General features: G+C 36.6%; 1 protein-coding gene across 1 annotated transcript; it reads right to left on the reverse strand.

Moving 5' to 3' along the window:
* Window positions 1-1,854: 1,854 nt before the first annotated feature.
* Window positions 1,855-26,159, reverse strand: LOC114480343 (H(+)/Cl(-) exchange transporter 5-like). The gene is made up of 17 exons (XM_028474421.1): window positions 25,998-26,159; window positions 25,774-25,926; window positions 17,909-18,105; window positions 17,003-17,102; window positions 16,143-16,330; window positions 15,016-15,138; window positions 14,725-14,931; window positions 13,732-13,812; window positions 13,418-13,652; window positions 12,066-12,241; window positions 11,859-11,996; window positions 10,072-10,252; window positions 7,977-8,119; window positions 7,746-7,895; window positions 6,873-6,978; window positions 5,125-5,344; window positions 1,855-2,613 (listed from the first exon to the last, which is right to left on the reverse strand). The coding sequence occupies exons 1-17, from the start codon at window positions 26,050-26,052 to the stop codon at window positions 2,523-2,525; spliced, it is 2,544 nt and encodes an 847-aa protein (XP_028330222.1). The 5' UTR covers window positions 26,053-26,159; the 3' UTR covers window positions 1,855-2,522.

Consider the following 26,159-nt stretch of genomic DNA (forward strand, 5'->3'; position numbering starts at 1 on the left):
GTCCCTCCAAAGACATGGACTCATTAAAAACAACCCCAAGGTTTGTGAGGCTGGTTTTAACAGATGAGCCCAGATCACCAAGAGAGTTTTTAATTACAGGGATGTTTTTATCAGGAGCAATGATCAGAGTTTCTGTTTTCTTTGAATTTATCTGGAGATAATTTGATGACAGCCAGTTTTTGATACAGGATATACAGTCTAAGAACTCTGATAAAAAGTGAAACTCAGAGTCATTAAAGGAGCAGTACACTGAGTATGACTAGTGTGCGTAACGTGCATACTTGAAAAAAGTCCCCATATATAGTATACATGCTGGTATTTGTCATGTACTTAATTTTTCATATTATCTAATGTGAATGCACTTCATACCAATTTTGACATACTCATACTCATTTCCAAACCACTTTCAGCTAGGAAATGTTTGTGTTGCCTGGCAACAGCCTCATTTCCCTTCTAGTTGTGGACCTATTTGTCTTACCGGAGCCAAATAAATGATTCAATAAACAATCTTTATTTTTTCATTTTCTCTTCTTTTTCTGTGATTTGTCTATATTGTCTGTTTTATAATGTGGACTACGAGTCTGAAATAAAGCCTATTTATCTATAATCTATTGTTGCTTGATATTGTTGACAAAATGCATTTGTCGAACTGTCGTATAAAAGCAATATCACACTCGAGGCCATGCTGCCATACACGAAAAAGTCGACCCAAACCAGTTTCAGAGCAGCATTATAAGGACAAATTCACTCTAAACAAACCTTGCCTACAAGATGGATTCTCCTGGTGTTCACAAAAACCAGAATCCATCTTGTGCCTTTGCCTTTCGAATCTGAACCAAAATGGTTCGAACCAATCATGAGGTAGTGTTGTGGTTTAGGGCGGGATATCCGGGTGTGACGAAGGCAGAAGCGCCAAAACAAAACTGGTGCATGCACAGTTGCGGAGAGAGGAACTAGCTGGGCTACCGCTATTAGCAAGGCTCTAAATCAAAATAGAAAGATGTCGACGCAGGAGGATGGTTAACGTGCCCTTAACTCACATACTCGTGTTGCAAAAATGGCAAAAGTCACTCAACAACTTAATGACCGCAGCATTACTATCCCAAAAGAAAGTTTTCACCAGCGGAGCCTTGTTGGCACATGCCAATGATGACAACATCATTTGTTACCGTGTGATTGGCTAAAACAAATCATGGTGGACAGGATCTTGGCCCAATCAGATTCAAGCATTCTGTTCATGTCCCTCCAGGTTTCGAAAGGATTCGGCAGACACGGACCCAGATTGATGTGGAGAACTCGAGTTAGAGGGAGGGGCTACGCATCAATCTGGCTCATGCCAGGTTAATCTCAGACTAAAGGATCATCTGATAGAATCATTTTATGAAACAGAAGATAATCTGGAGTTTGACGTCCTTGGTCGGGAAGAGAAAAATCATGGATGGACAAAAACAGTTATTTTACCATTAACGGGCCTGTCTGAGAAAGTCAATGCTGTGGGAAAAACAAAAAGAACAGCAGATGAAGTAAAAAAAAAAAAAAACCAGACAAATACAGATTACGTTACTTTTTGAAAAGCTGAGTTCTTTTCGTCTACGTCTCTTCCTCAAACAATACCTGCAGCCATCTGTGAGTAAAGCTGTGACAGCCTTGAATATGCTAAATAAATATAAAGAAACTGCTCCAGCTTTGGTTTGCATCATCTTTTGTAAACTGTGAACAGTAGATGGCAACAATTAAAGGAATATTTATCATTGAATAGATTCATAGACCAACACTGACACCCGAGGCAGAAAGTGGAACTACATCAAAGGCTCAGGACTGGCTTTGATTCCTAAGAAACAACAGCAGAAAGAAGACATTTCATCATCAGATCACATATTGATCAGATATGTTTTATTTTCCCTGCAGAGTTAAACTAAAAAGGCTTTTTTTATTGAATATTTACTGCATAATATTTTGTTTTTCTAAAGTTGGATGGAAAAAATGATCCAAACATGAAAACAGACACATTGAAATCAGTCAAAATAATTTAAATCAGACAAACATCACATTTGAAACTTGGCTTATGTCAGTGTAAGGTGGTGATAGTGTGTGTGTGTGTGTCACAAATCTCTGGAGTGTTTACACAAAAGGACGTTTCTGGAGAATTCCCAGGCTCTCATGATGAGTCTTAATGAAGTGTGTGTGTGTGTGTGTGTGTGTGTGCTTCCTCTCACACGTCTGTAACGCCCACAGCTAAATGAAGAAGAGGACGAGGAGGCGTCAGAGCGTCCGTCAGAGCTGTCCAGGCTCGTCGTGATGGCCGGAGGGGAAACAACGAAGTTCCTAAAAGTTTATTTCATCCTTGTCTGAGTCGGTATCACTGGGTTAGCGTTTCCCTCGTCCTTTCACACTACGACACAATTGAACTTTTTACTCATGACATTCAAAGAGAGAGAGAGAGAAAGATATTGCACTGCCTCCTTTTTGTCTGTGTTGTGTTTCTGTCAGTTTCAGTCAGTGGTCCACAGACTGACGAACCCTCAGTTGAACAGGATGGACTCTGGGTCTCTGTTGGACATCTGTGCCATGTGTTTGAGGATGTCCTTCTTAGTGATGATTCCCAGCAGCCTCCTGTGGACGAGCGAGAGAGAGAGAGAGAGAGAGAGAGAGACAACAGTGAGTTGCAATGAACCAAAATAACCTCCGACACAAAATTGTAAATTGTAACGATTATTCTATCGATCCAAAAAAATGACCAAATAAATGATTTTTTTTTTTTAATCATAATTTATTTGTGCACACACATGCATAACCCGTAAACACCCAGTCACTAAGTGTCAGTGAACGCACCATCAGACCTCGTTAAACGATCTCACTCCTCAATGCATTTTAGCTGAAGTTGATTGCACTTTATTTTCATAAAACATACCATGGTTACTTTTAGAGATGTATGTGGTTACTTTTTATTAAGAATTTAAGAACTTAACAGAATCAGAATCTGTCGTCGAAGCAAAAGTTAAACTTTAAAAAAAAAAAAATTATTTGACAGTTTGATAATCATCAAACCACATTTGTACTAGAATTACAGTTAATTACCATTAAATTGTTCTCGCAAGTTTAAAAAAATGAAATCAATTGTATTTCATACCTATTTACACATTGATATCGCAATATTGTTTAGTATCGGGATATATCGTGTTGTGAATCATATCGTGTCATCAGATTCATGGCAATGTACAACCTTAACGGCTGTGCAGGGTTTTATGTGCAAAACGTGAGGGTGATTCTCTGATTGGTGGTAACAGAAGTTTCATACTTAATGTTTTAGGAGCATGTCACACATTTCCAGAATATTTGTCCAGATAAATGAGTCGCTGAGGGTTTAGCTAACGTGTGGCTAACGGACATGAGAGCTGGTGTGATCTGCGAGGAACGCATTATATTTAGACGATCATTGTTTATTGACTGCAGTAGTGAAACTTTTAGCAAACACGATGGTTTCCATGTGGTGAAACAAACGGTCATGAGTTATAAATACACATGAGGTCAGCTGATCTCACGTCTTCTAGGAGTACAGCTCTAACTCCAGCCGTCACACTGACCGCCCCACCCGCCCCCCTCTCCTTTCTTTCTTTCTTTCTTCTTCTTCTTCTGCTGCTGCTGCTGCTTTGAAGCCACACGTGGATCCAGAACCTCAGACGTGCCTCGTTGCCCAATATGTTCCAATCTCACAGGAATCATTGAGGCTGTCAGCAGCTGTGTCAAAGTGCCCCCGAGCAAGGCAGAGCACGGCAACCCACATCCATTTAAAACACGCTGCAAGTCAGAAATGCTTAAAGTGATTAAAAACCAGCAGAAGACTCAAAAATCACTGCCTTTTGTCCAACGGTGTCTCTGTCTAACGTTCAAAGGAACGAGACGCTCTAAAGCTTTTATAAAAACCTTCTAAAGAGAAAGAGGCAGATGTTACCGGTGCTAAACCCAGGCCTTATGCATTGTCAACTATATTTAGAAACAAATACTTTTATCCAGAGATTGGACACTTTTATCACAGCAGCGCCACAAAAATGTGATCTGACCTGATCCGAGGGTCACATGATCAACATTTATGTCAGCATTAAGAATAATAAACAATCAGAGCATTAATACAGAAAACAACAAAGGATTACAGTGTTTTTGGAGTCATTTTGTGTACGTTCATTATTGCTCTGTGTGTTCGGAATCATTTTGTATAGTTTGGTTCTTGTCTTGTCTATTTTTCTGTTACCTTTGGTTAATAAATTGCGTTTAAATGCACGATATTGTCCCTAATATTGTACTCAATTTTTTTTATTTTCAGAAAGATTGTGTATTTTTGGCTCATTATGCCCAATTTCACTTTGTTGCTTTGCTTTGTGTGTTAGGAGTCATTTTGTGTATTTTAGAAAAATAGTGTGTATTTGTGTAGTCATTTTGTGTATTTTTGGATAAATTGTGTATTTTTCTAGTCATTTTGTGTATTTTTGGAATCATTTTGTGTATTTTTGGATAAATTGTGTATTTTTGGAGTCATTTTGTGTATTTTTTGCTCATTTTGTTGCTTTGTGTGTTAGGAGTAATTTGGTTTATTTTTTGAATAATTTTGTGTATTTTTGGAATCTTTTCGTGTACTACTGGAATTATTTTGTATAATTTTGTTGTTTAGTATATTTTTCTGTTATTTTTTGTAAAAAGAATGGGGTGTAATTGTGTAATATTGTCCCAAAACTTGCATGTGAGTGTATATTCCATTTTGTTAAGTAATAATAACAATGATAACAATTAAAAAATGATGTGAAAATTTACATTTCCATTTTAGGAAGTGAATACGGTAATTTAGGTTTATTTTCTACGATCACGGATAATCTGAGACTTTACATGGCAAATGTTGCCCAAATCTCGCACTACATAATCTTGAAAAGTGACTATTTTGATTTTTGAAAAATCAAAAAAGACACAAAAAAACACATTTTATTAGATTTAAGGTAATTAATCCTAATTAAGCATTTTTGCCATGATTTAGGGTCGTTAAGTTTGTTAATAACATATTAAGGAGCAGCAATGTAAAAAAAATGTGTATCGTATTTTATGATATCAGATAAAAAACCGTGTGTGTGTGCTCACCCGTTGTGCGTGACCAGGCACTGGCGCAGTCCCAGCTTCCTGAATATGTCCACGGTGATGTCCATGGGGGTGTGGTCAGTGACGGTGAATGGACTCAGGTCCAGGATGCCTCGGAGACGCAGAGGGGGCGGGGCTTCCGGAGCAACGGCGGCGGGGGTGTGGTCTGTGAAAAGCACATGGGAGGCGCCGACCACGCCCTCCTGGCGCTTCCTGGCATTGTCTGACAGAGAGAGAGAGAGAGAGAGACACATAATTTTTATAAACAGAAAAAACACTAATAATGCAATATCTTCAATAATAAGGTGCAAAGTCAAATATTTATGATGAGGATATTACAGCGTTGAACATGTCATTAATTGATAGCAGAATTTATTTTAATGCATTATTATTCGTGACATAAAGATAATTTTAAGAAATAAATACACCTGTACACCTTGTGTACACAAACGGTCCGTCTCAATAAAGTGCAACAAACATTATTTTTTTTTTTACTTCCACCACTTTAGATCTTTTCAACTACTTCAGACCTATCCATAAATATAATTTTTTAAGATCATTTTCAAACACTTTTTATGTTTGTGTGGACTTTATCATAAGAAACCCCATTTTTTTCCAGCAGGAAAAACACTAAATATGCAGTTTTTCCAAAAATGAGGGCCTAAGTGAAATATTGTCGATGTAGATATTACAGCCTTAACCGTGTCATTAATTGATAGCAGAATTGAATTTAATGCATTATTATTTTTGGTACAAGGATAGTTTTAAAGAAAAAAAAATACACTACATTAATATTTTTTTTACTTCCACCGCATCAGATTTTTCAACTACTTCAGACCTATTTATAGATGTAAAATGTAATTTCATTTTAAAACGATATTTATGTTTGTATGGACTTTTCATGACAACCCCTGATTTCATCAACAGAAAAAACACTAAATATGCAATATTTCAAAAAATGAGGTGCAAAGTTAATCTGTGACCACTCACTGCGGCGGTCACAGATTATTTTTCAGTGAACAAAAAAGGTATATATCGGCTTCTTTAACTTTTCTTGATTATTTAGAGCAACAAAAAGCAGCACAAGTTGTCATTTTGACTGAAAAAGCTGCTAAATGATCTAAAAAGCTGCTAAATGATCTAAAAAGCTGCTAAATGATTTAAAAAGCTAATAAATGATCTAAAAATCAGGTTGAATGTTTCACTCCAATAGGAAACAATGGGATGTTTACAGGCAGTGGGGCCGTGTGACATCATCAGTCCAGGATTTCAAGATGGAGGAACAGGCTCTAAATATGTAAAGTAGTTCAATTTTTAAGAAGCAATAACATGAATATGGTGCGTGATATTGCGTTATGTTAGGCATAGATCTTCTAATTAGTACATTTCAAATGTTTTAGGCCACATTTGTAAAAAACAAAGTGGAGAATCGGTTTAAACAACTTAGACAATTTGGTGTATGTTGTTGTTGTTGCCCTCTATGGGTGGAAACCCTGTTATTACAATTACATTTGCTATTGGCTGAGAATTTTTGTGATGTTAATTTTGATGTCGGAAGTGAATTCGATGCGAGTAATGAATGAGTCTTTAGTTTCCCATCTTTCTATTGAGTCAGTGAACACATCACCAATCTCTCCTCCACAACTTTGGATAGAACTGCACCAAATTTACTTTACATTTAACATTAGTGTTTGAAAATGCTAATATAAACAAAACTAAAGAAAAAGTAAATATTATTGAACAATATAGACCTATAGAAATGAGCAGGTCTCTCCTGAGCACAAATCCCACCAGCCTCTGGGACTCCTGGGAGACGACCACTGGGAAACCACTGTAGTGAGTGCTCTCCACCAGCGTCTGAGGACACACACACACACACACGCACACGCACACGCACACAGTCAGTGTGATGCCTTCATATTGTTCATAAACACTTAAAGGTCAAGGATACTCTATTATTTTAATCTATAGGTAGGTTCAGCTTTTTCTCCCACAAATACACAGGACAGAACTCAACACTTGGAAATCAGAAAAAGGTTAAAAAAAAAAAAAAAAAAAACAAGCTTCATGTATGATTTAATTATATTAACTTGTAAGTGTCTAGCAGTGATATTCCTCAGTGAATAACACATTAAAGTGTTTATAATTGTGCACATGTAATATTTTAAAACTACGAAAACTCAAACAAGAACCATAAAAACAAAGAATAAAATTAAACAAGAAGACAGTCATCAACATCATCCGCTAGATTGGTTGTTATTATAACTCACAACTTTTCCTAAATGTCCTAAATCTAAGAACTTAGATGTGTACATCAGAAAATATTATCACATCAAAATATAAAATTACTAACTATCTGAGAAAAGCTGTCCCCTTTGAAGATACGTCAAACAGAGTAAAGACAACGGAACAAAGGCAACAACTCCGGAAAAATTAATTGCTCGCTTCTCATTTTCGAACTCTAACTGCGTTATTTATTTATTTTACGTTTTTTAATTGTAATTAACGTATCGCAATTAATGTGTTAAAGTCCCAGCTCTAGATAAAAAGCATCACAAAAAAAATTGAAAGATAAAATGCAGCATAAATACAGTGATGTAAACCATGGTGTGTGTTGTGCCTACCTCCACCTCCTCCACAGTCATGCTCTCCTGTGTGAGAACAGCCAGAGCTGGGTCGGATCTCCTCGGCCTCATCACATCCACTGCCAGGCTGCTGTGGTCAAACTCCTCCTTGGGCTCCAGGAATGGGTAACCATTCAGCCTTATGTGAGCCTGCACAGAACAAACATCCATCAGGGAAAAACAAAGCTGATGAAAGACAATCACATAATTCATGCTCTCACACATCCTCACCTCATAAATCCCCTCTTTCCCAAAAGCGTCCGCCACCCATTTACTGGTCATGGTGGCGGCCATGAGGGGGACGATGTACTCCAGTCCGCCCGTCAGCTCAAACATGATGACCACCAGAGACACCGTCATCCTAGTCACTCCACCTGCAGGAGACGTGAGAGTCACATTAGTCCTGGTCACACCTCAACTTCCTCATCTTCTACCAACAGAAGAAGGATTCAGAACCAAACACGTCCACATTAATCTGTATCTAACCGCTCATTTCTGGTTCCTCACAAACAAACACTGCTTTATTCTCAGCACAGTGAACGATGGAAGGACTTAAACGCAGAGATTTAATCAGAATCAGAAAAAGTTATATTCATCCCCGTGGGACAATTAGCACAGAGAGGACAAAAGGCAGGTCTTAAACTGAGTTCCCTATTGGGGATCACAGTGGAACACTTGAAAAAATCTCATCAGCGTAGATACACCAAAAACAAACACAGTTTCAACAAAAACAGAGGACCAACGAAGGCGTTGAAATATAATCCCTTCGCTTCATTCTGATCCAGTCAGATGACGTGTGATGACCTTGGGTAGTTCTGGTTCAGAAAACTTCGCTTTCAAACAAATATGCAAAAAAAATCTTCTCCACCTAAAGCGTAAACAGACGGGACTTTACACTGAAAGGATAGAAAACAGATCTGTGAGCCTCTGACGTGGTGGAAACTCACTTATCTTTTGGACGAGCATTAAATGAAAACAGCGTGACCTTCGAGGTTAGCTTTGTCCTTGCCATAAATACATAAACAGCATCATCACCCCAATGACACACAGCTGAAAGACTGTTGGATGGAACTATTATTTTACCTTTAAAGCTGCTCCAGATGATCGTTTCTATCAGATAAATTAAAGGGCCCTCATTTACCAACCTTCAGTGAAAACTGGTGCAAATCTAAGTTCACATTTGGTCGAACGACAGGACCAACGTGTGATTCATGAAACAATCCTAGCATACAAATGACCAGGTGTTGATAAATGCGGCGGCTGAATTCGATCGTCATTAACATGTTACACCCTCCTGTTTTGGAGGCCCCGCCCACTGAGGTCAAACAAGAAAAAAAGCTTTTCCAAGATGAAAATGAGCATCCTCAAACTGGAATTTAAGAAGCACATTTAAACGCTCTGTGGAAGAGGATCAGCTACTGAGCAGGTGACGTCTGCCCCCCTGTGTGCACTGAGAACAACTTCACAACAGAGATCCTGGAGACACACACAAAAATATAACATTTATATCAGCCTTAACCCACACGCTTTAGGCAATAAATATCACATCAAAAAAAATTAAGAATTGAAACGCCTAAAAAAATAGCCTTAAAAACTACTAATGTCTGTGTTTATTGTGCCTTCAGCCAATTTCACCAAGAATTCATCACATTACTGATTACTGGAGCACATTTGTAAAAGTTTAGGAACTATTCACATTTAAAAGCATGAATGAGGACATAATCTCCTAGACAAAACAGAAGCAGCACGTCCTGTGTGTGTGTGTGTGCGCACTGTGAACGGTATTCCGTGAGGAAATTAAAAAACGTGGCATCAGCAATAAGTAAGCTTTTTTTTTAAATTCATTTTATTTAGTTTAATTCGTTTTAATAACGCATTTTGATATGTTCTGAGTGTGTATCTGCTTATGCTTAAATGACAGATGAGGTTTGATTAATATTTCATTTTCAGTCTCACTCACATTTGGCTGCTGCACCACAAATCCACTCATCTACTCAGATTATCGTACACGAGCTCAGACCTGACGTGAGATCTGATCGTAGTGTGTGATCACGTCATAAATGATCAAACCGAGGCTTGCGTGAATTTGGTCGAACACACGTCGTACGATCAGATCTGAACGAACGAACGGTTGATAAATGAAGGCCATTGTGTCGGCCTCATCGATCAATAAATCAATGATCATTTGCTTGAAAAAAAAAAACGGCTGGAATTTTCACTTGGCGCATTGCATTGTGGGATGTGGAGTCCCATAGTGAAGTGTTTTTACTGAATTCTTGTGTTTGCCACAGAAACTCTTCTAAAGAGAGTTTTCTGGTGAGCTCACCCAGACAGGCGGCGGCCCCCACCATGGCGTAGAGCCCCGGGGTGATGCAGTCGGCCCCCGGTGAGCACCAGCCATTGAACCAGTCGTGGTTGTAATAGGCCAACTGCTCCATGCCCACACCCAGCAGACGACCTGCTATGGCCCCCACCGCCATGCTGGGGATGAAGAGCCCAGAGGGAACCTGGGGGGAAGAGGGAGGGTGAGAACACGCACAGCATCCACGTGTGTGTGTGTGTGTGTGTGTGTGTGTGTGTAGAAACACAAAATAACTGCAGAATACACAAAATAACTCCAAATCACACATAATGGACAACAAAAACTCTTCTTAAAACAAACCAAATAACTGCGAAATACACAAACTCAATAAATGCACAAAACGATGATACTGGAACACACAAATTGACTCCAAATCACACATAATTGACCACATCAACTCTCCTTAAAATCACACAAAATAACAGCAAAAAATGTACTCAAAATTATCCCAACACACACAAAATGATCCCAAAACCTCACAAATTGACTCCAAAACACATAAAATGAATCCAAATCACACATTATTGACAACTAAACTCATAAAATCATGCAAGATAACTGCAAAATACACAAAATAACTAAAAAAAAAAAACAACACAATGACTCCAAAACACAGAAAAATTACTCAACAAATGCACAAAATGACAGAAAAATGTACTTCATAAATGAGCAAGATAACAACACAAAATGAATCTGAAATCATTTAAGGACCACAAAAATGCAAACGTCAAACATTGAACAAAATTAATCTAAAAACTGGGGATGTAACGATTAATCGTAAGGCAGTTAAAAATCGATTCATAAGTATCACGGTTCATATCAATACTCTGAAAACTGAATTGCAGTACTTTCTTTAAACAGCAAAGGGCACTACCTATGTATATATTTATCCTACTCTTGTCCAGAAGCGTAGGTGGCGGGCGGAATCGCCTTCTACTCTTAAACATATTCATAAATGATTCCTTACCCCTTTAGCACCGACAGAATATCTGTAATATTACGTGAATATCTGTAAAAGTCAGGTTTTTCTATTAGCTCTGTCTGCTAGCATAGCATCTCTTCTTCAGTGCTAGAATAACTACATGCCAACTGACCACTGGGTTACCAGCGCCCTCTGCTGGTCCAAGCAAATATCTGACGTAAATACAATGCAATTACTTTTTTTTAAAGTCCAATTGTTACAGCACAAAAAACATTTTTTGTTGCACTTTTAAAAAGAAAAATAACTATTATGCAGTTTTGTATTGTTTACTATAGAACCAAAATTTAAATTAATAGGCTTCTTCTTCATTTGTATTATTCCTTTATTCATTTCATTCAGGATTTATTTTGAGTTAAATTGCATTGTTTTGAATAGTTTATCAAGGGATTCGTTTGACAATGAAAAATAAAAGGAAAATAGTACAGTTTTTTCTAGTTTTTTCCCGAAAAAAATAAAGGAATATTTTTCAGTCATCATTTGTCTACGGTCCCATTTTGTAAAATAAATCGTGAATCGAATCGTATTGTGAGCCCAGTATCGTGAATCAAATCGAATCGTATCGGGAGTTGAGTGAATCGTTACAACCCTAATAAAAACATAATAAAAGGACAATAAAAACAGACAGAATTCTAATCAATACCTTGTATTAATGATCAGATGTGGATGTTGTGACTCTCGTATCAAATACAGTCACATGTTGCTCATATCTACTGTTGATTCTCTTATGAATCCATCTGAGTCGTGTGTGTGTGTGTGTGTGTGTGTTCACCTTCATTCCAAAGGTGATGACAGTGATGAGCATCTTAAAGAGCAGAGCCAGAGCCAGTTGCCACAGAGCAGTGTAGAGGCCTTGACCAGCAGCACGATCCCCCAGAGAGTTCCCCACGCTCCCTGACGTGTTGGTGGGCTGGAGGAGGAAGAGAACATCAGCTGTCTTTCACTGTTACATTATGTGAAGCTAAAATCCAGGACTCACTGATTTGTATCCACACAGCTGAGACGAGTCCAGCAGTGAGCAGTCGTTGAACAGCTCTGAGATCAGCTCAGCCCCGCTCATCCTGGTGTAGCTGTTGGGGAATGCCAGCAGGCCCGTTATCGCCGTGACAACTAGGACCTCAATGACAGGGTAGTGACCCAGCCGGGTGGACTTACCTGGTGCAGGAGAAACAGGATTCAGGTGCACAGAATCAACAAGAAACACAGTTGGAAAATGAAGGCAGACATGTTTAATATAACCTAAACCATTTCTTCCTCATGGAAATTTCACTTAATTGATTATTAACATAAAATGATTCCCAAAACACACAAAATATTCCGCAATAAATAAGGACTCCAAAACACACATACTTGACAACATAAACTCTTCTTAAAAAAATCACAATAAATAACAGCAAAACACACAAAATGATCCTAAAAATGCACAAATTGACTGCAAAATACACAAAACAGCCATAAAAAAGAACAAAAGGACAAAAAAGTACAGAAAAATTAGCACAAAATGAGAAGAAAATACACAAAAATTAGAGCAAGGTGACAAAAAAAAAAACACACAAATTGTCAACAAAAATAAAAACAAAATACACAAAAATACACAAAATGACAACAAAAAACTAAATGGGTCCAAAAACACACAAAAGGGGAACAAAATTATCAAGCATATCAACAAAAACATGGAAAATTACACAAAAACACAACAAAATACACGTTTACACAAAATGACAGGAAACACACAAAACAGTAACAAAAAAGTACAAAAGGACAACAAAATACGGAAAGAAAGAAAAAAGTGACAAAATACACAAATTGTCAACAAAAATTACAACTAAAACTAAACGCATCCAAAAACACACAAAAGGGGAAAAAAAATCATCAAAAAAATCTACAGACAATTCCACAAAAAAAGCAAAACCCACATGCAAAATGAGAACAAAACAACAGAACACACAAAAATTTAACATATGAAATACATAAAAATACAACAAACAAAACATACATTTACACACAAAATGACAGAAAACACAAAACAGTAACAAAAAACAATACAAAATGTCAACAGGAAATTATGCAGAATTACACAAAAAGAAAACGAAATACACAAAAACTAGAGCTAAGTGACAAAATACACAAATTATCAACAACAATAAAAACTTAATACATGAAATTACAACAAAAAACTAACACACAAAATAAAGATTATTAGTGTAAACATAAAGGATGTGTTCTGTGTTGCCAGATACAGCTGATGATTCTACTCTGAAATCCACTAAAATGTCCCCAAACCGCCTCCCTCAAAAGCCCCCAACCTGGCAACGCAGCTTCTGCACTCACGTCTCTTGCACCAGGCGATGTTGGCCTTGATGAACAGCGCCCCCCAGAGGCCCCCAAAGATTCCCAGCAGGATGAAAGGAGCCAGCTCCACCAGGTGCCAGGGCGCGTGGAACTCCACGTAGAACAGCACCAAACGGCTGTTCCCAAATGGGTTGATGGAGCGCAGAGTAAAGGCCGCCACCAGGGCGGCAAAGAAGGAGCGCCACAGAGTCTTCAGGGGGAAATAATAACTGACCTGCCGCACAGACACAGGGAGACACCGTCCTTTGATCATTAAAGAGCTCTTTGATATATTTATGGAGATGTTTTCTAACCTCCTCCAGGCTGAACAGCACGCCTCCGATTGGAGCACCAAAAGCCACCGACACGCCCACCGCCGCCGCTGCAGATAAAACCTGACAACACAGACAGTCAGCGTCCAATCAGATTCAAGGGAAGAAAAAACGATGCCCTCAAAACAAATACACAAAATTACACAAAAAACATACAAAATAACACAAAAATACACAAGATGACAACAAAAAATACACACAAAAAAACAAGACATTTACAACATATGAAATTACAGAAAAATACACAAAAAAACACAAAAATGAGAGCAAAGTGACAAAAAATACAGAAAATTGTCAACAAAAACAAAATAAACAAAAAAACACTAAAAAAAACAAAAGGGCAACAAAATCATAGATAATGTCATCAAAAATACAGAAATCTACAGAAAATTTGACAAAAGGACAACAAAACACACATTTACAACACACACGACAAAAAAATACACAAAATGCCAACAACAAAAAATGTTAACAGGGCTACAGAATATTATACAGAATTACACAAAAGGACAACAAAATACACATAAATGAGAGAAAAGTGACACACATTGTTAAAACATAAAAACACAATACACACAATTACAACAAAACAACACTAAATGGCTCTAAACACAAAAGCCACAAAAGGCAAAGTAAAATAATTAAAATTACACAAAAGACAACAAAATACTGTGAATGATTAATAAAAAACACAAAAAGAGAACAAAATAACAGAACACACACAAACTGTCAACAAAAATACACAAAATCACAACAAAACAACACTAAATGACTAAAAACAGAAAAAATGGCAACAACATTTTACAAAAAGTCAACAAAGTAACAAAAAATGACAGAAGATTAAACAACACAACAGAAACACATAAAAAAACAGATAAATTGTGATTAAAAGCTGCCTATCTCTGCTCTATATCTATAACTTTCCCTCACTTTAATAAAGGATGATCACAGTGTGTGGTGTTAAGCCCCGCCCACCTCTCGGCGCTTGGCCTCGTTCTTCCTGTACTTGGGGAACAGGTGACACAGGATGTTGGCGCAGCAGCAGGCCACGTGGACCAGAGGCCCCTCCTTCCCCAGGCTGAGCCCAGAGGACACGGCCAGAACCAGGGTGATGGTCTTTATGATCAGGGTCCACTTCCCCAGGTAGCCTCGGATGATGAAACCACTCAGGATGGTTTTAATCTAAAGCATGAGACCAGGACCACGTCAACCTTATTAAAGCTCATTAAAACCTGTGGGATGAATGAATGATGGGCGGAGCCTAACCTCTGGGATTCCTGAGCCACAGGCGTAGGGAGCGAACGCTCGGACCAACGACACGGCCAGGAAGGAAAAAAGCAGAGCCCAGAACATGTACATCATGTAGTTGATGAAGTAAGGAAACGGTCCCTGTGTGTGGGAGAAACCAGCATCATGTGATAGTTACACCATCTGACCAGTAGGTGGAGCCAGAGAGACACACTACACACACACACACACACCAAAGTGAAACAAATACGTTCAGCCTGTGAAATATTTTCTTAGTAATCAATTAATATCTATGTATTTGTATAATAAAAAAAAAACGAATGTATGTAATAGTTTCTTTATATGTTAAAATAATAAACAAACTGTTATTTTCCTCATTTAAACAATGAAAATTGTTTTTAATTATTTTGTTATAATACCGTTCTGATACGTCTATCACTAAAAACACACAAATTGATACCAAAGCACACAAAAAAACAAGTCCAAAAACACACAGTAGTGCTAACACAGATAAAATGAGTCCAAAAAGACACAAAAATTACAACTTCAACTCTCTAAAATTACACAAAATAACTGCACAATACACAAAAGGACAGAAAAGTTGACTCCATAAATGCACAAGAAACAACACAAAATGACTAAAAACACAAAAACAGACTCAAAACGTACACAAAGACTTTAAAAACACACACAATGACTACTAAAACACACGTAAAAATTTAAATAAATAAAAAGATAATTGAAAAAAAAAAAACACGGTGTTCATTACAAGCAGGAATACTCTGGACTTTTAAAACGATACAAACAAATGGTGAAGAACTTTTGTCCTAAATGGACAAATCTACCCGTTTCATTAGTAGGACAGATATTCATCATTACAATGAATATTTACGTTTTTATTTCTCTTCCAATGCAACAAATTAGTATTTTTAATCTCAAACTATAACTGTATTTTTTTTTTTTTTTTAAAGTCAAACTTGTTTGTACTTCTGTTTGTAAAAGTTATAATAAAAATAAATACATTTTTTAAAAAAAAAAGGATTGTATTAACTAATAAGTAGTAATAATAATAATAATAATAATAATAATAATAATGTTATTTTCAATTGTTGGTGAACAGTGGATCTCTCTTCCTATTGGCTTACAGAGGAGCTTCCTGCTACCAGTTCAGCCCAGCTCTTCCACTGGGGGCAGCGGTCCCTCTCCTGGAAGGTGGTCTCATTGGACGTCCAGCAGCAGTGTTCGTGGTTGAACCAGAAACCGTTGAGACACACGCCTTCCTTCATGTCCGTCAGCCAGTGGGCGGCGATGTCGATGCCGCCGGCGATGGCACCTGGAGGAGGACGCAACACACACACACACGCACACGCACACACACGCACACGCACAACAAAATGATTCCAGGAAACACAGAATGAGAAAAATTACAAAAGAAAAGTCAAAATGGGTCTAAAAAGGCAACAAAAATAAAGATAATGTCAACAAAAAACACAGAAATCTACAAAAAAGTACATAAAATGATTCTTAAAAACACACAAAATTAGAACAAAAATAACAAAACACACACACTGTCAACACAAATACACAAAATCACAACAAACAACACTAAATGGCCATAAAAACACTCAAAAGAGCAACAAAATTATAGAGAATGTCAACAAAAATACAGAAATTTACACAAAAGAAAATTATTCATAAAACACACAAACTGTGAGTAAAACCTGAACAAAAGAACAACAGACTCTGGAAAACACAAAATGACAGAAAAATACACAAAACTGCAACAAAAAAAAAATACAAAGTGTCAACATGACTATAGAAAATGATACAGAATTACACAAAAGGACAGAAAAATACAGAAAAATGAGAGCAAAAGTGACTAAAAAAAAAAAATCACAAATTGTCAGCAAAAATGAAAAACTAAATACAAAGAAAATTGCAACAGAAAGTAAAAATAATTATAATTGAATGCAGAGACTAATGAATGGTTAATTAAACAGCGTACCAGTCTTTAGTCCCACCAGCAGCATCAACAGCCAACCAGAGAAGGCGTCACTGATGCTGAGCAGCAGAGCCATGGTGGAGTGACGGCTCTTATTGGTGATCTGAAAGAAAACAGAAAAATGATAAATAATAATAATAATACATTTGATTTAGAAGCACTTTTCATAAACTGAAAGATATTTTCATTTTATTGTTTTGTTTTTTTTTTTTAATTAAAAGAAACATTTTATTTAGCCATTTATTTATTTATTTATTTGTTTATTATTTTATTTGTTAACTCCATGATGGTCACTCACAGCTCACACTCTTTTGAAGGCTTCATTTAAGTGTATTTGGAGCATTATTGAGGTCAGGCACTGATGTAGGATGAGTAGGCCTAATTAACCCTCCTATTATCATTGGGGTCAAATTGACCCCATTCAATGTTTACCATTAAAAAAATATTTGACTTTTTGCTTTATATTTCATGACTTTTCCTAATTTAATAAGTACAACTGATTAAGCATAAAATGATCATGACGGTGATTTTTTTTTTCAATGTGCTGCTGAACACATATTGTGTGCACTGGTGTCAATTTAACCCCAAGCTGTTTTCGCTGTGTAAAACGTGTCTATGTGTGTGTGTGTCACCTTACATCTCCACACCTACAGGTGCAGATTTAATACTTTTGAGTTAAATTTGAGAAAATTTGGATGAAAACTAGTTTTCATGATGAATTAATTCTAACTTAAAAGTGTGTCCTAGTGGTGGCGCTAGAGAACAGGTCAAAGCTTTCATTATTAAGGGGTTATTTATGTATGCAACAAATAAATAAAGTGCCTGACACAAATATTTTATGAAAATCATTTTTTTTGGAGGTAAATATAGATTGTGTTAGTGTTATTTGAGGATAATAATGGTTGGTACCTCTCTGTGGCGGTCCCGGTCCTTGCTCTTCTCTCTGACCCAGTCGATAGTGTTGAAGTCCTCGTAGGTTCCCACCCCTGGTAGGGGGTCGTCTACGGGGTCCACCAGCTTTGTGGGGATGGTCCCGTTCATGGTGGAAGATGTTGCTGCTGCTGCTGATGTGCTGCTGCTGCTGCTGCTGCATTCCTCCAAACCACCTGTGAGAGAGTAGAGAGTAGAGGAAACACCGCTTTCATCAGCAGGGTTTAACGCACAAAAAAAATTCATTAAGTGGGAACAAATAATGATTAAAAAAAAAAAAAAAAAACATTTGAATCATTATTTGTTCCCACTCTTTACATATTTTCTTTTGCCATTTCAAGTTGTAATTTTGATGTAGTTTTTTTCTTGTTGTGTGTATGACCTGACAAGTTTCATGGTATATATTTGTCTACGTCTTTCACCAATAACCAACAGAAAACACATTCTACCATTGAACGACAACAACAGGCCAATCATCTTCTAACGTACTTCTTAAATCGTTTTCCCTGCTTTGAGTGAAAGGGCCCAAAGCAGGAAACGGCCCAGGTGTTGACAAACCTGATCAAACCAGTTAATCCAGTTTAAATCCACCCAGGATTAGTGAGCTAAGGCTCCAGTCAGTGAATAATGATTACAACTAGGGCTGGGCAATATACCTAGATTCAAGATACATCAAGATTTATATTGTGGCGATATAGAAAATTACAATATGTAAAGATATTATTTACTATTCATACAACTGTGCCTTAGGTAATCCACTTTGATCTCCTGACATGTTTCGACTGACAACTGCCAGTCTTCGTCAGAGGCGTCTGCTGATCGCTTTGATGTTTCCTTTGACGTTTCCTCGACTTCCGCGTAGTAATTCCGTTGCAATTTGAATTACTACAAATGAATGAAACCTTCACATATTATTGAAAAAGAAGACAAAAAGAATCTTGCTGGAAATAGCCTACTACGCAAAGGTCAACAAAACATCAAAGTGATATTTCACTCATACTTTCTTTGACAATTTCAAATAAGTCAATTCTGTAATTTTTAAATTATGAAATTAACTTCCTGGAAAAAGCAAACAATTGGCAATGTTTTAAAGAATTATTTATTTATTTAAACAAAACCAAGCAGAAATTGCAATATGTGACAGAATATAACCTCACGTACATGTTTTGGGATAATATCACATAAATAAATAAAATAAGTTAAAAACAAATAAAATAAATAAACTGATTTCTTACATCCATTGCATTGTGACTTTCGATTTTTATTATGTCATCAGTCTTAAGTTATAATAAAGTTGTGCCATCTATTTATAATTTGCATTATGTGTTCATTATTTTTATTCATTATTTGTTCCCACTCTTTGCATATTTATTACAGCATTACCTAATTTTGAAATTACGGAATTCACTTTCTGGGGAGGAAAAAAAAGTCCTTTAATTTATTAATTAATTTATTTATTTATTTAAACAAAATCAAACAGAAATTGCAATATGTGACCTCACATGCATGTTTTGGGACAATATCACATGTTAGCATGCTATTTTTCCCCATAAACAGTTGGTCAGGGAGACAGAAATGTCAAATCTTGTGCAAAATCTTGCTACAAAATCTGGGAATATGACCCGACTTCCTCCCCTGAAATAGAAATAACTTTACGACACAGACTAAACCCTGACCCTACATGTTTGGGGGACAATATCATACATTTCCATGACATTTTTGGCTGTAAAACGCGTGGCCTAATGTGTAGCAAGAGTAGCACAAACAAGAAAGACGTGTCAAATCACACACACACACACACACACACACACACACACACACACACACACACACACACACACACACACACACACACACACACACACACACACACACACACACACACACACACACACACACACACACACACACACACACACACACACACACACACACACACACACACACAGACCACATGACTGTTCTCTACGAGTGATAAAACAGTTTAATGATTAAACCCCATCACGCTGTGATTTCAGCTGAAAAACCACAGACGCTGTGAGCCTACACAGAAACAGAAAACAATACCGTAAACAAACAAACACCAACGCGTCACCAAACAACAACAACAACTGAGAAGTCGGAGCTTTAATCGAGCCCTGAACTCACCATCTTCAACCAACTCCTCTTCATCCTGTTGTTTTCTCCAAAAGTTCAAAACCATGTTGTCTGGGAGCCACAGGAAGTTAAACTCCTGCTGATCTACTACCCACTGGCCCTGAGACTCAACACTGATTGGCTAATCTGACTGAGGAGCAGATGACTGGTTTATTTTACAGCTGAGGACAAAATGAGCTTGAATGTTTATGAGGTCTTTCACCTTGGGAATAATAGCAGACTCTTTGAACCGAAAGGTCGTCTAATGGTTCTCAGCACTGAGTGTCAGATAACGTACAAGTAAATAAAGAAATATATAATAAAAAAGAAAAAACACACAAAGAAAACAAATTATTATTATTACTTTACCTTTAGAACTTTTTCCTATTTTGCTTCCTTCCGAGAAGTTTCTTGTACTACACTTTTATGGTACGTTGTGTGATGCAATAAAGTTCTTATGATCATAAATAGCAAATAAAAACATTTTGCTATTTCCGCTAAAGCACAAAGTGTAGCCAGACAGTTATTCTCTTTGATACTTTTTGTTGATTTTTAGTGTTTTAAAAGTGACCAAAAATGGTTTTAAAAACGCCAAAAATTGGTTAAAAGTTGCAAAATAGAGTAGCCAAAAATGGAAAGAAAAAGTGATAAAAAAAAAAAAAAAGGTTAAAAGTATCAATATTGGCTTAAAAGTAGGAACGATTAGTTTAAACTGGCAAATGATGGGCATGACAAATTGTGAATGTGGTTGAATTGGCAAAAATAATAGTTAAAAGTGACAATAATGGGTCAATATATGCGACATTAGGTGGAAAAGTGGTGGAAAGGGTTTATGAGTGCTGATAATATCTTGAAAGTGGAAAAGAAGTGCAGAAAAGGCACTGAAATTTGATGGAAAAGTGTCAGAAATAGGATTAATGTAGCAAAACATTTATCAAAAGAAGCAAAAACATGGCAAAAAAAGGTGATAAAAATAGGTTAAAACATGGCAAGTTTGATGTAGTTGCAGAAAATGGGTAAAAATAAGGAAAAATGTGTTTTGCTCTCCACCTTTGAAAGCTCTGAAAAAATTTTAGGTGAGAAAGTGACCAAGTAAATATCAACATGTGCTCATTTGATCCATAAAACTCATGTATACAGATTTCATTCCGACAATTCAGAGATTATCAGAGACCGTCCACTGCACTACTGACAAAACTTCCTGTTAACTTCAAAATAACAGCCCTATTTATTTACAAAATTGTCAAAAAATAACGGAGGATAAGAAGAGATGCTTTTATTTTGAAAAAGGGAGGTTTGATTTTTTTGCTTGAAGCTGGTCCCAGACCCATTTTACATTCTGCTCGCAATGCATCATGGGACGGATGAGTATGACAAGTGTACCTACCGTGCATACTAAAAAAATGTCCACATATACAGTATACATCCTGGTATTTTTTGCATACTCAATCGCTCCATACTATCTAATGTGAACGCACTACATACTAACTGTGACGTCAGACTTCGTATGAGTAGTACGTTAGTATAACATTTACTACACTTCCAATCCCTCGCCTGGAAAGAAGCCAAAGGTTCTCCATAGATCCATTAGATCAGAGACCTCCCTCTGTGTCCTGAGGACGTAGAAAGTCTGGACTTTGACCCTCTGAGGTCTCCGTGCCATGGAAACCAAACGTCTTACGTGACCTTTGTGACGCAGCTGAGAATCAGAGCAAGACGATCACGTCAGCGTGTGTTTCTGTTTAGATACGATGTAGATGAAACTCAGAGAGGAACATTAGCATTAGGGAAACTATTAGTGGTGGATTGTAATGAAGATTAAAATACATTTACTTTATGGAGGTTTTAGCTAACTACACTGATGATGGTCCAACGTTCCTAAATGTTCTGATGAATGAGAAGATTAAGAAGGGAAAATAAACATCAGCATTCTGGAAACACTCGCATCATGCATCTTGAAAGGAACCTTTGATGTAATCAACGAGAACGATGGACCGACTCAGAACCGAGTTCTTTTTCGGAAACTTTCATTTCATGGTCGTAAACTTTTGATCATCAGATGAACATCTCATCTCACTGAAATTGTTGTTTGCTCCCATTTCTTCTTTCTGCATTTTGATGATTAACTTCAGCACTGTTTAAGAGGGAGTAAAGGTCCCTTAGGAGAGCTCTTCTTCTCTGCAGAGTTGTCTACTACGAAACCGCACAGTTGGAACTGTTACAGATGTTTTTAGTCCTCTTTAGGTAAACAAAAAAGGTTTACATTCCTAGTTTTTTAAGAGCCTGGTTCTCAACCTTAGGGTCACCAGACACTGGTAGGGGGTCGCCAGATGCCTTCAAGAAACAGGATATTTTTTGAACAATTTGAGCCTATTTTTGCCTCTTTTCGGCGACTACACCAAACTTACCATATTTTCACCTATTTTTAATCACTTATTCTTGCCATATTTTTGCTCTTTTTGTGACATTACTCCAATTTCTGCTACTTCTCCATCAAATGTTAATGCCTTCTCTGTACATTTGTACCACTTTCAACACATTCTCAGCACTTATAAACCCTTTCCACCATTTTTCCCACTTAATGTCGAACATTATTGTCACCTTGAACCTCTTTTTCACCATATTTCATGTTTATTTGTTGCTAATTTAACCACATTAATGATTTATCAGGCCCATTATTTGCCAGTTTAAACTAATTGTTCCAACATTGACACTTTGTTTTAAACCTTTTTTACCACTTTTTCTGTCCAATTTGGCCAATCTAATTTGCAACTTTTAACCAATTTTCTGTGGTTTTTAAAATCCCATTTCACCACCTTTTCCACTATTTTTGGTCACTGTCAACCCACTTTATTCCTGATTGTTTTTAAAAGGCAATTAAATGAACATGGTGCATAATAATGGGTTTTAATAGGCATCGATAATCTAATAAGTTTACAAACTTGTAAAAACAGTGTAAAGATCAAGAGCGTAGTCACAACTTTCTCTACAGTCTGTTTTCTCTTTCACTCTGGGGGCGGGGCTTCAATATCGCTCCAACACAGCCAAACATCCAGTATTCATGTCAGATTTCCACTGTGAGGTCACACCCTGTCAGACGCTGTGATGTAGCTGTAAACATTACATGTAGTTGTAATGTTTACAGCTACAGAGAAAAGTCTGAGCCTGACTGGCAGATGTCGACATTAAGGGGTTAAAAAACGTCCCTGGATGTTATTTACTTAAGCCAGCGTCTGTAGATTAGATTAGAGGCATAGCTGGAATACCTTAGATACTTTTACAACACGTCAGACGACTTTAGAGAACTTGTTATATTTGTTTTTGGCTGCTTTCATCACTTCTTTTCATGAGCCTTCCTTCCTGTTTCACAAGTTGATCACTTGAAACCAGTGGTTCCCCACCTGACCCCATTTTAATATCACAAATATTAAAAGTTTTTTTTTAATTCATTTTTGATCATGTTTGTGAGATAAAGTTAAGAGTAGAACTATAGTGACGAGATGAGCCAGCTCAGATATTTTATTTTTGGGGTGTTTTTTTAAACTAAATTCATATTTGAGGAAGTGAAAATATAGAGAACAGTTGTTTGAGGTTGTGTGATGGTGTTTTAATTTGAAAAAGAATAGTAATCTAAAAAAATTACCAAAAATATTCTTATTTTTATTATTATTTAATTAACTGTTTATTTATAAAAAAATATATATATACTGTATTTTCTTTTTAAACTGTATTTCTATTTGAGGAAGCGAAACAAAAGAGTGTGTGGCGTTTTAATTTGAAAAAAGTTAAATTATCTAAAAGATTACAAAAAATGTTATTATTTTTATTATTATTTAAGTATTTACTGTAATTGTGAAGTTTTTCTACTGTATTTTGTTTTTAAACTGCATTTATATTTGAGGAAGTGAAATTATACAATACAGCATGTGGTATTTTAATATGAAAAAAATCAAAAATTACAAAAATATAATTTGAATTATTAAATTAACTGTTTAGTCATTATTTTTTTCTTGTTTTTTTTTTGTTTTAATTTCTCCTCTGTTCTGTACAGCCCTTTTATTTTTACCTTTCCATGTCTTTGCCCACCCGTTTATGAGGAAAATTCAACAGAAATTTAAATTTGAGATATTGTCCCAAAATATAATCTGTGAAACATTGGAATTTTCACTTTATTTTGTATTTTTTAAAAAAAGTGAATTCCGTAACTTCTGACTGTTTCCCACAATGGAATAAAACTCTCTGAATGAAAACTCTATGCAAGACGAGCGATGACAGAGGAAAATGTTTGTGCACAATTCCACGAGGACAGACACAGGACTAGCTCTTAAAGCGGCTCGTTTCAGACTGGCCGCTCTGCAGAGCGCCTACGGACACGATCGCCTCCGACATACAGCACGGTTCAAGATTTTTAGAAACTTCTCTGAGCAATTAATGAAAATTGCTGTAAAATTGTTGTTTTTAATGTTAAAAACATCTGCTTTTGAATATAAACTGCTACATCAGCACAAAAACCAGAGCCCAAAATGTTCAGATTATTTATAATCATCTACTTCTATTCTTTTAAGGAAGTGTAAAGTCAAAAAGCTTCCTGTCCCGCCTCATGGACTGACCTGGAACAGGCTGTAGACGCGTGACCGTGATCAGGATAAGCAGGTACAGATGGAGGATAAAGCTGATTGTGTGTGAGTCAGTGTGTAGTGTGTGTCTGCACTTATTTTGTGTGATTTTCAGGAGAGTTTCTGTTGTCCATTTTGTGTGTTTTTGGAGTAATTTTGTGTCTTTATCGAGTCCTTTTGTACGTTTGAGTTATTTTGTCTATTGTGCTATTATTTTAAGGAAAATGTATGTCTTCACTTATGTGTGATTTGGAGTCATTTTGTTTATTTTGCTGTTATTTTGTGTTGTAAAAAGAGTTGTTTTAAAGATTTAAAACATAATCATATGTTTATGTTGTCAATTTGGACTCATTGTATGTGTGTTTTGGAGTAAATGTTTTACTTTTTTGAGAAATTTTGTGTGTTTTGGAGTAAATGTTTTACTTTTTTGAGAAATTTTGTGTGTTTTGGAGTAAATGTTTTATTTTTTGGAGTCATTTTATGTGTTTTGGAGTAAATGTTTTATTTTTTGGAGTCATTTTGTGTGTTTTAGAGTAAATGTTTTATTTATTGGAGTCATTTTGTGTGTTTTGGAGTAAATGTTTTATTTTTTTGGAGTCATTTTGTGTGTTTTGGAGTAAATGTTTTATTTTTTGGAGTCATTTTGTGTGTTTTGGAGTAAATGTTTTACTTTTTCCGAGTCATTTAGTATGTTTTGGAGTCATTTTGCCTATCTTTTTTTTTTTTTTTTTTTCAGTTATTTTGTGTGTTTATTGAGTTATTTTGTGTGTTTTTGGGGTCATTTAATGTGTTTTTAGTCATTGTGTGTGTGTTTTTTAGAATATTTTTTTTTTGTATTTGCTGAATTATGCTCATTATGTTGCCTAAAATGAACAAAAGCAGCTCTGATGAATTATTTAACTGTACACTTTTGAAATGTGCCATATTAAAAAAAAAAATAAGTGGGTATCTTATGGAAACACGAGTCAATACCTTATATGTCAGCATTATATACATATATTTATACTTTTCTTAAATCTTTATCCAACCTAACAAAGTTCACTTTTAGAAGATTAAACTCTACCATATGTTGTTCAAAATGCTAGTTCGGACCTGAGATGAGTGGAGGGTCGTCCTCTGTGCAGGAGAAGTCCAGCGTGGCTCCAGCTATGTCCACCAGTTCATCATCATCATCATCAGAAGGATAAAGTTGTCCATCGAAGCTTCCGCTGCTGTGAAAGCCTCGGTTCTCCATCCCAGATGTTCCTGAACACCGAGCCGTGCGTTAAACAGCAGCACACAGGCACACACATAGCCATAAAACACCTCAACATTACCTCTGCGACCGTTCAAAGACAACTTTCTGTACCAGCGAGACAAAAACCCGAACATTGTGTGCGTTTAGAGCCGACTTCTGTCCTCTGAAGTGTGAGAAATAAATAAGGAAGCAGAGGAAAGTTGTCGGAAACACACCGTCTGCGGCGGTGTCGCGCGTTTAA

This window comes from Gouania willdenowi, chromosome 18 (genome assembly GCF_900634775.1).
Source record: "Gouania willdenowi chromosome 18, fGouWil2.1, whole genome shotgun sequence".
NCBI classification, from domain to species: Eukaryota; Metazoa; Chordata; class Actinopteri; order Blenniiformes; family Gobiesocidae; genus Gouania; species Gouania willdenowi.

Coding starts and splice junctions, on each gene's coding strand:
- LOC114480343 (XM_028474421.1), bottom strand. CDS start 26,052: ATGTTCGGGTTTTTGTCTCGCTGGTACAGAAAGTTGTCTTTGAACGGT. Junction 17,103..17,908: donor ACCGGGACCGCCACAGAGAG/GTACCAACCATT, acceptor GTTTTCTTTCAG/ATCACCAATAAGAGCCGTCA. Junction 6,979..7,745: donor TGACTGTGGAGGAGGTGGAG/GTAGGCACAACA, acceptor GTGTGTCCTCAG/ACGCTGGTGGAGAGCACTCA.